General features: G+C 44.2%; 1 protein-coding gene across 3 annotated transcripts; it reads left to right on the forward strand.

Annotated features, from left to right (window-relative positions):
- LOC109891901 (neurofilament medium polypeptide-like) lies at positions 1–9966 on the forward strand. 3 transcript variants are annotated; one of them, XM_031827235.1, is made up of 9 exons: positions 1–515; positions 3456–3584; positions 4142–4224; positions 4529–4685; positions 4853–5014; positions 5109–5234; positions 5366–5586; positions 5699–8949; positions 9159–9966. In XM_031827235.1, exons 1-9 carry the CDS (start codon positions 222–224, stop codon positions 9248–9250), a joined length of 4515 nt encoding a protein of 1504 aa, XP_031683095.1. In that variant the 5' UTR covers positions 1–221; the 3' UTR covers positions 9251–9966. The 3 variants fall into 3 exon arrangements, with proteins under 3 accessions (XP_031683095.1, XP_031683096.1, XP_031683097.1); XM_031827236.1 differs by having other exon boundaries at positions 5702–8949; XM_031827237.1 differs by lacking the exon at positions 1–515 and adding an exon at positions 2612–3145.
- Positions 9967–10302: the final 336 nt, after the last annotated feature.

Genomic DNA, 10302 nt, shown 5'->3' on the forward strand with positions numbered 1-10302 from the left:
TATGCGTCTTTTGGTCACAGGAATTGTGCACAGATCCTTGCGACATGCATTAATGCTGAAACATGAGGTGATGGTGTGGGTGAATTGCATGACATTGGGCTTCAGGATCTCGTCACAGTATCTCTTTGCACTCAAATTGCCATCGATAAAAGGCAATTGTATTCATTGTCCGTAGCTTATTCCTGCCCGTACCATAACCACACCGCCACCTTGGGATTATCATGCTGAAACATGAGGTGATGGTGTGGGTGAATTGCATGACATCGGGCTTCAGGATCTCGTCACAGTATCTCTTTGCATTCAATAAAAGGCAATTGTATTCATTGCCCGTAGCTTATTCCTGCTCATACCATAACCACACCGCCACCATGGGACATTCTGTTCACAACATTGACATCAGCAAACCGCTCGCCCCCACCACGCCATACACGCTGTCTGCCACCTGCCCGGTACAATTGAAACCGGGGTTCATCCATAAAGAGCACATTTCTCCAGCGTGCCAGTGGCCATCAAAGGTGAGCATTTGACCACTGAAGTCGATTACGATGCCGAACTGCAGTCAGCTCAAGACACTGGTGAGGATGACAAGCACGCAGATGAGCTTCCTTGAGATGGTTTCTTCGGTTGTGAAAAACCTGCAGTTTCATCAGCTGTCCGGGTGTGAGGCCGGTTGGATGTACTGCCAAATTCTCTAAAACGTACGTTGGAGGAGGCTAATGGTAGAGAAATGAACATCTCTGGTGGATATTCTTGCAGTTAGCATGCCAATCAAAAAATGAGACATCTGTGGCATTGTGTTGTATCACAAAACTGCACATTTTAGAGTAGCCTTTTCCTGTCAGGTGGGTGGATTATCTTGGCAAAGTAGAAATGCTCATTAAACAGCTCATTATATTTTTTGTTCAGTATAGTTTCTTGCTATAGCCCTCTGTGACTTTAAATAATATTTCTCAAAACTTAGATTCCTAAAAAATGTGGAGATTTTGTTTACTCCGTCAGATTTGTCTAAAATCCTAAATGAATCAGGAATGGGCAGGGTCAGCTATACCATAAGGACCCCTTATTCATGTCCTCATTACATGGAGTGCAACAAGACCACTCATGGTCTGTAAAGTTCTCTACTTTTGATAGATTTAAACAAACAATACTGGAATCAGCATGGTCACAACCAGAAACTGTCAACTCCGTCTTCCTTATAGTTTTAGAGTCATAAATCATCTGAAGAAAAAACACATTGTTACTGTGTATACCACTTGAATGAAGAAGAAAAATGCAATCTTTGTCATCTCCATAAAATATAAAATATAAAAATAGATTTTTGTCTAACGTCAACTCCGTCAGAGTGCGGAAAGATTTGATAGAATGGTTGTGTTTTTATTGGGGATTTTCAAATTAATCATTTTCTATATTTTACAAATTTAACTCCGTCAGTGGCTTGTCAACTCCTTCACTGATGGCTAACCCCCTTGTTTTTGTCAATATTATGATTATGATTATTTTGTTGTAATCAACTTATGCTTAAACAATTATTTGTATTATAAGTATTTGCGCTACGCCACTGATAACAGGGTAAAAAAAATACCCGTCATTTTGTGTGGAATTTTTGTACCTTTTATTTAACTAGGCAAGTCAGTTAAGAACAAATTCTTATTTACAATGACGGCCTACACTGGCAAAACCAGGATGACGCTGAGCCAGTTGTGCACCACCCTATGGGACTCCCAATCACGGCCAGGTGTGATACAGCCTGGAATCAAACCAGGGTGTCTGTAGTGACACTTCAAGCACTGAGATGTAGTGCCTTAGACCGCTGCGCCACTCGGGAGCTCCTATTATAACCTTTCAACAACAAAGCTTTGAGCAATGGGTCTATGTTTTTGGCAGGAATATTTTTGGGGTGACTTTGGGACAGTGTCCTAATATTGAATAAAGAGCGTAATGTTTTATTAAATTTACCACTTCAAATGTGACTTTGATGTTGCATTATTTATATTTCACTTAACAGGTACTGCGAACAGACGTCCATTCAATGTCTATTTCACATTGGTTCAATCTAATTTCAACTTTTTTTATTACACATATATATATTTTTGTACCCCCTTTTACTCCCCAAAGTTGATCTTGTCTCATTGCCACGGGAAGCGTGGTCGAGTCATGCGTCCTCTGGAACATGACCCACCAAACCGTGCTACTTAACACCCGCCCGCTCAACCTGGAAGCCAGCCGCACCAATGTGTCAGAGGAAACACTATTCACCTGATGACCGAGGTCAGCCTGCAGGTGCCTGGCCCGCCACAAGGAGTCGCTAGAGCGCGATGAGCCAAGAAAAGCCCCCCAGGCCAAACCCTCCCCTAACCTGGAAGATGCTGTACCAATTGTGCACCGCACTATGGGACTCCCAATCACGGCCGGTTGTGATACAGCCCGGGATCGAACCCGGGTCTCCATTGACGCCTCTAACACTGCGATGCAGTGGCTTAGACTGCTGCGCCACTCGGGAGGCCTGCGAATCAACGTAATTTCATTGAAGTGTGTGCCCAATGGGTATTTTTCACTGTAGGAAACTTGATCCAATTTATTGGTCCACTTCCCAAAAGAAAACTGGTTTTACAAGGGATTCTGTCTCAGTATTGACCTTTTTGACTGTGATCCTGCCTCCAGAACCATCCAATTTACATTTGAAAGACAGAAGAAAACATAATTCCACCCTAGACACGCCCACAAATGTTTTTTTTGTAGATCTGTAGGCCTATAGTGGGCAGGGTTTCATTACACCTACAATTGCTTTCAATAGATACAAATATGTAAGCTCTTTGCAGTTTGCACATTTAACAAAAGCCCTTCATAGCATTACATCAGATCCCAGGTTGGAGTTGTGTTGACAGTAGTCATGGCAGCATCTGCACAGGAGATAGCACCCTGGCAGGTGTACCTTGCCAGTGGCGCTAACCGGCTCTCCCATGACCACAGAGGGGGACACTGGAACAGCGTTTGCAGTGGTGCGGGAGGATATGGAACCCGCATCTCAATGGAATATGCATCAAGTGTCCCTGTGAGCGTCACCAATGTCTCAAACTCCCTGTGCCTCAATGAGAGAGAGAATATGCAAGATCTTAATGATCGCTTCGCCTCCTACCTGGAAAAGGTAAATGAGATACCTTTTCACTTAATATTTGTTTCAAACGGCTCAGCTGAAATAATTTCCTTTAACAAATGTAGGGTTTTCTTTTTTGTGATGTTAGGAGAAAGTTAGCTGTATATTCGTTGAGGAATTAACTGAAATCGAAGGACGATATTCTGGTCAGATACGACGGCCACCCACTGCTTTTAAGTACACTCGGCCGTCAGTTGCTCTGGTGTGATTCCCCTCTTAGTGGCTAAAACATTGAGAAGCCTACCTAGGATGTGTGTTGTATGAATGTGTGAGGCTCTATGTTGATGTCTGTGTGGCTCAGGTACACCAACTAGAGGCAGCCAACGCTCAGCTTGAGCTACAGATCAAGGAACATCTGGAGAGAAGCTTCCTTGGTGACCGTAAAGACATGGGTGGACACTTGGGGATAATCGATAACCTTCGGAACCAGGTAGGTCTACATGGGGACCTATCACTGAACACCTTCCCAAGTTCACCTTCTCCTCTTAAGCATCATCTTGTGACCAGACTCATTCTCCTGTTCCTTTGTGACCTGTAACCTCTGATTTCGAAAATACTTGCCAGATATAGAATTCTATCCCATCCTTTCAAACAAACAGTAGTGGGAAGAAGGGAAAGCAAATAAGCGAAGGAAGGAACCCACTGGGCACAAACGTCAATTCAACATCTATTCCACATAGGTTCAATGTAATTTCATTGATATTACGCTGAACAACATTGATTCAGCCAGTGTGTGCCCAGTGGGAAGGAAGGTGTAACAGAGTTGTGGGATACAGCCAACATCTCATGGGGAAAACATTTAAAAAGGCTAAGGTCTTGGCACAGTCCTTTTATGTCAGGGTTTGACTTGAGTGCTTAAAATAAAATGTTAGATTTCTAATTTCATTGGAACAGTTTAACTGCATCACTGACTTGCAATGACAAAGACTGATAGTAAACATGCTAATGAAATATATTATCTTCTGCCTATCTGTGTTTCTCCTATAGATTTCTGAATGGTACACAACCCATGCCCAACTCAGGCTGCAGGTCGCCAATGCTCAACTGGAAGTCTATGGCTATAAATACAAGTTAGTTTGTTTATAGTGTATATGTGTGGAACCACTGTGTCCTGTGGGTTCACCAAGAATGATTACGCAAACAAGTAGTAAATTGCATTATTTTCCTTGCTCATGTGATCTTTGAAAGGTCACACGTGTATGGGCAAGAATGGAATTCACACACACACACACACACACACACACACACACACACACACACACACACACACACACACACACACACACACACACACACACACACACACACACACACACACACACACACACACACACACACACACACACTCTAAAGTTCATCTTCTGTCTGGTATAGGTGTGAACAGGAGGAGAGGCGTCTCTTGGCAGCGGAGGCAGAGCTGAGCCACCTGCAGAGTATTCAGCATGAGTTCATCGATAGGGAAGGAGATCTGCACATCCAACTGGATGGAAACCTGGAGGAAATGGACCTCCTCAAGAGCAACCATGAGGAGGTGGGGTCTTTATACTGTTACAATGACATGTTTTATATTGTATGGTTCCATAGGTTTAGTACCATTACGGCACATACTGTTTGCATTGACTTTCTATTGTCAATGTTGTTTCAGAGCTTTTGGAAACAACAATGACATCCACGTTTGTATTTCCTGTGTCTGTATAGGGAGTGCAGGGAGTGATGGCCCAGATGTCTGGGTTGGTTAACGTGGAGATGGACTGTGCTCACTCAGTGGACCTGAATGAGAGTCTCAGTCGCCTAAGGGAGCAGTGTGGGGCGATGGTCCTGAAGAACAAAACAGAGGCTGAGAGCTGGTTTCGGAGCAAGGTGGGCCACTGTCAACACAAACACTGAGTCCTGAAGATGTTATAGATACAGAATATATGATAAGATATTCTCCATGTTTGTTTTGACCCTTCAGGTGGACAGCATGAAGACCCAGGTGACCGTCTGTTCCGATGGGTCCGAGGTTAGGCAGACAGAGATAGATGACCTAAAGAGAAAAGTCCAGGACCTAACTCTGGAGTTGCAGCTATTGGAGACCCAGGTAACATACGCCAAAAAAATTTACACAATGAAGTTTGCAGTCTTTTTTTGTTACACTGAAACTCTGGAGCCAGAATCAGAGAGTTACAGGTTTAAAATGGCTGCTCTTTCAGTTTACTCACTCGCTTACAGAATCTGTCAATGGAGAGGGACGAGATGGAAGTGAATGAGCGATACAGTATTCACCTCAGTCGGCTTCAGCAGCACTTAGACAGCCTGGAGGTGGAGCTGCTGCAGCTATGTACAGCCACAGAGCAGCAGGCTGTCCAGTACCTGATGCTACTGGACATCAAGACCAGGCTGGAGAGGGAGATTGCTGAGTACAGGAGACTGCTGGATGGAGGGGGAGCCAGGTAAGGCCAAGAAAAGGGTTGTCACTAGTAATTATCCAAGAAAAGGGAGCAACGGGTGTTTTGACAGAAGCTAAATTCATGTCTGAGGTCTGACAGATATTTATGTCTTCAGCAGGAAATCAAGCCCCAACGCCATGGCTAGTGTCACGTCTCACTGTGCAATGAGCAATGGAACTGCCTTCCAACATGTCTTCATGCCAATTCAGAGTTCCTCCATTAGTGTACCAAGAGCAAGTGTACCAATAATTTGTGTACCAAGAGCAAGCGTGTCAAGTATTAGTGAGTTCTCAAGAGAGACCTCAAGCAATTTAGAAAACGGAGGACAAGTGGTAGGTGCAGCCATTGGCGAGCAGGTTACCTGTGTGCAGAAAGTGTTTCTGTATAATGCCTCCGATAAAACAGTGCAGAGTGTACAAACTTCCAATCAGGTTAGCACTGTAAAAGAAGTCCAAAGCAAATATTTAGAAAGTGGGCATCGGGTTGGATATTCAGAGAGCAGCGCTAACACCAGCTCTGCACAACATGGATCTAGCGCTAACACCAGCTCTGCACAACATGGAGCTAGCGCTAACACCAGCTCTGTACAACATGGATCTAGCGCTAACACCAGCTCTGCACAACATGGAGCTAGCGCTAACACCAGCTCTGCACAACATGGAGCTCACGTTGTGAGTAGCGTTGAGAATAAAACCACCACTGTCAGTAGAGTCAATGACAGACCACTTGATAATATCAGTGTGATTATCTCAACACCTCAGATTAGCGAAGATGCATCTCAGATTAAAGACACAGAAGTTGTTCAGATCACTAGTAGTGATGTTGATGTTACCAATGTTAACTGTGGAGGACAGACTGCTAGCAAGGTGAATGAAGAAGAGATAAGCATTGCCGATGACACAGTACAAGTTAGCAGTGAGGAGGCCGTAGTGGTGGTTGGTGTCAGTGATGTAAAAAACACAGGTCAGATAAAATGTAGGGAAACTGAGATCCAGGAGAGAAGTTTGGAAAGTGAGACTAACATTGGCAGTGAAAATCAGATTGTTAGTACTGTGCATGATGCTCGAATGATCTCCGCAGAGGAAGAAAACCAATTCAGAAGTGAGGAGACTCAGATTGACAGCATGGAGGTTAGGAGTCAGATGAATAGCTGTCAAATTGAAACTCAGATCAGTGGAGTTCTGAGTGTTTCGGAAAGTGTTGCTCAGATAACCCGTGTAGGAAATGGCAGTCAGATCAGCTGTGTTGAAACTGGAGCACAGCTCTGCTCCTTGGAGATAAACATCACAGAAAATGAGGTTCAGCCAAGCAGTCAGCCAACAGAAGTAAATATCACCCAATCGGAAGACAGATTTGAGATGATAAATGCTGAACATGGAGAGCATGTTATTATAGAGGAAACTATCATTGAGGAGACAAGCTGTATATCCAGAAAGAGTGACACTGTGGAGAGCAGCAGGGTTGAAAGTGTAGGACCGGTTGATGAGCTGGAAGTCACAGCTGTAGTTGGTGATGCAGACGACGAAGGTCAACCAAACTGTGAGGAGAGTAGAGGTCAGATAAACATTGCTCAGGGTGGTGACCTGACGAGCACAATCATAACAACAAGTGTGGTTGAAATGAAGAGTGCTGATGAGGCTGATGACCCGACAAGAAGTGTGGTTGAGATGATCAGCACAGAAATATCAATGGCATCCAGCCCTGTGGAATTTGAGGTTCCAATTGTCCACAGGGAGTACAGAGCTCAAATCCCCTTGATGGAGAGTGAAGGTATGATTAGCAGAGATGTTCAAATGATTGACCACGTCTCTACAGGTGACATAAGCACTGTGGAAACTGTAGTAGTCTCGTTCCCATCCGTGTCTCAGACAACTGACAGCGATAATGCTAACAGCATGGGATGCGAGGATAAGGAAACTGTGATCCAGGTGAAGAAAGTGGAAGGTCCAGTTCCAATCAGCAGTGCAGAACGGGGTCTGATCACCAATGCTGTACAGATTAGCAGCGCTGCAAGTGACAATACGATCAGCAGTGCCACAGGTGTAGCGGTAAAAGTGCCAGCTAGCACAGTGGCAAGTGCAGTGGAGATCATCAGTGATATGAGAAGTGGAAGTATGATAAGTACTGGAGGTATGACTAGTGTAGGCAGTGGTGGTTTGATCAGCAGGACAGAAATTGGCTATATGATGAATAATATGGTAAGTGGACAGATGATATCTAGTGCAGGAAGTAGACACATGGTAACTAGTGCAGGAAGTGGACACATGATAACTAGTGCAGGAAGTGGACAGATGATAACTAGTGCAGGAAGTGGACAGATGATAACTAGTGCAGGAAGTGGACAGATGATAACTAGTGCAGGAAGTGGACACATGTTAACTAGTGCAGGAAGTGGACACATGTTAACTAGTGCAAGTAGTGGAGGAAGTGGAGAATGGTTGGTTTATGGTGGAGGTACAGGCAGACTCAGTGGTCCAGGTAGTGGAGGCAGACTCAGTGGTCCAGGTAGTGGAGGCAGACTCAGTGGTCCAGGTAGTGGAGACAGACTCAGTGGTCCAGGTAGTGGAGGCAGACTCAGTGGTCCAGGTAGTGGAGGCAGACTCAGTGGCCCAGGTAGTGGAGGCAGACTCAGTGGCCCAGGTAGTGGAGGCAGACTCAGTGGCCCAGGTAGTGGAGGCAGACTCAGTGGCCCAGGTAGTGGAGGCAGACTCAGTGGCCCAGGTAGTGGAGGCAGACTCAGTGGTCCAGGTAATAGTAACGGCAGTGGAGTCTGGACCCATGTGAATTCCGAAAGTGTCTCTCAGTTTAACAGAAACACGAGCAATGAAAGGACTGGTAGACTTAGCAGTGCAGGAAGTGGAGAATGGAAGGTTTATAGTAGAAGTAATGGACAGATCAGTAAGTCAGGAAGTGGGGGAAGAATCAGCAGTGCTGGAAGTGGACACATGATCAGCAGTGCTGGAAGTGGAGGTAGACTGAGAAGCAGAAGCACAGGAAGTGGAGGTGGACTAAGTAGTGCAGGTAGTGGACATATGATCAGCAGTGGAGGTAGACTGAGTAGCAGTAGCACCGGAAGTGGAGGTAGTGGACATATGATCAGTAGTGCAGGTACTAGTGGACAGAGAATTAGTAGTACAGAGGGTGGTGTCAGGATCAGCAGTGGGGGTAGTCGAGTGATTACCAGCAGTGGTGGTCCAGCCAGCAGCCCGAGCAGAGTGACCATCAGGAACACAGGAAGCGGAGGCGGTGGAGGCAGAGAGCGGATCAGCGTCTGTAAAATGGCTGCCCTCTCCATATCAGCTGCCGTGAAAGAAAGAGAAAAGGCCCAGGAGGTCCGTCGGGAATCCTACACAAAACGGGTGTCAGGTGAGAACCCCAGTTTTCAAAGTGGGTTAAAACAGAGACACGTTTTCAGCTCGACTGTTCTTGTAAAGTCGCATTCAATATAAGATAAATGATTGTGATCGATAAAGCACATGGGTGTTCTTCCCAGTGCATTCTCTCCCTGTCTCAACCTCTCAGTTCACCCTGTCTTTTTCTTTCCTTCGCTCCCTCTCTCACTTTGCATTCCCCAGCCACCAGTCCTCAGGTCCAGCGGTGGGTGAGAACATCGGTAGAAGAAACTGTGGACAACAGTAAAACTGATGATGACAGTGTGCCATTCTGAGTGGACAGAGGAGCAAGGCATAATGACAAAATAGTCACACTACTTATAGTTAATACATATCTATTACATTGCATTCCATCAAAGGAGCGTTAATACCTTTAAATGACCAGTATCACAATGCACCTTCATGTTAGAAAACGTGTTTTCACAGGATCTCTGTCTGCAATAATTCCTGTTACTGTGCCTTTCATCATTGCTGTGAATAAGTAATGCACTGAGTTTTCTGTTTGAACAGTAATCTATAAAGTTCTGAAATATACTCTTGACATGGTTATAGGGACGCAGGGGTGATGCAATTTGTTCTACGCCAAACAATTTGATCTTATTGGATTCAGTTTCCTTGTAAAGCGCTTACACTTACCTTTATCCAGAAGATGTCAGTATATGCATTTAGGTGATCAGTTGTGGAGCGAGTCAGCTAGTCATCTCATTTGACCCATTTACGCAAGTTAGTATAACTTGTAGATTTTATTTTAGCAGTTTGAAGTCAATGTATCAAAGCTTAAATAAAGCTTCTGATGACTTATTACTTTATATTGTTTTTAATGATGAAGAAAATATTTTACTGTTATTACTTCACACTTATGAATACAATTGTTCTGAAATATTATTCTCATCTTATTTCGTTTTATTGTGATACTTTTCAAATGTGTATTTGAAAGTGTTCTTATAATAAAGTTATAATAAAGTTTTACTTAATTCAAACATGAAACAAACTGGCTTTGGGTGTGTTTGTAAATTCACTCTGGCTATCTACTCCGATTTCAGAGCGCTCTCGTCTGAGTGTAAACATCTGCAAAAAAACAAACATATTTAAATTGTTTCCAGCAGCATAGTTACAGTCACCAACGCTCTGGATAACATGAAAACAGCTTAACCAGCTCTGCTACAGTTGAGTGAAATGGTCAGAGTGAAGTGTTCTCTCATTTGTGTCTGGAAGTAGCTAGCAATAGCCAGGCACTGTCTACTGAGCTCGAGCTCAGGCCATGAATGAACAGTGTTGGGGAAGCTACTCTGAAAATATACATTGAAAAGATATATAAACGTGACAT

This window comes from Oncorhynchus kisutch, linkage group LG6, assembly GCF_002021735.2.
Source record: "Oncorhynchus kisutch isolate 150728-3 linkage group LG6, Okis_V2, whole genome shotgun sequence".
Taxonomy (NCBI): Eukaryota; Metazoa; Chordata; class Actinopteri; order Salmoniformes; family Salmonidae; genus Oncorhynchus; species Oncorhynchus kisutch.

Coding starts and splice junctions, on each gene's coding strand:
- LOC109891901 (XM_031827235.1), top strand. CDS start 222: ATGCTGAAACATGAGGTGATGGTGTGGGTGAATTGCATGACATCGGGC. Junction 516..3,455: donor CGTGCCAGTGGCCATCAAAG/GTGAGCATTTGA, acceptor TGTGTGGCTCAG/GTACACCAACTAGAGGCAGC. Junction 5,235..5,365: donor TGCAGCTATTGGAGACCCAG/GTAACATACGCC, acceptor ACTCGCTTACAG/AATCTGTCAATGGAGAGGGA.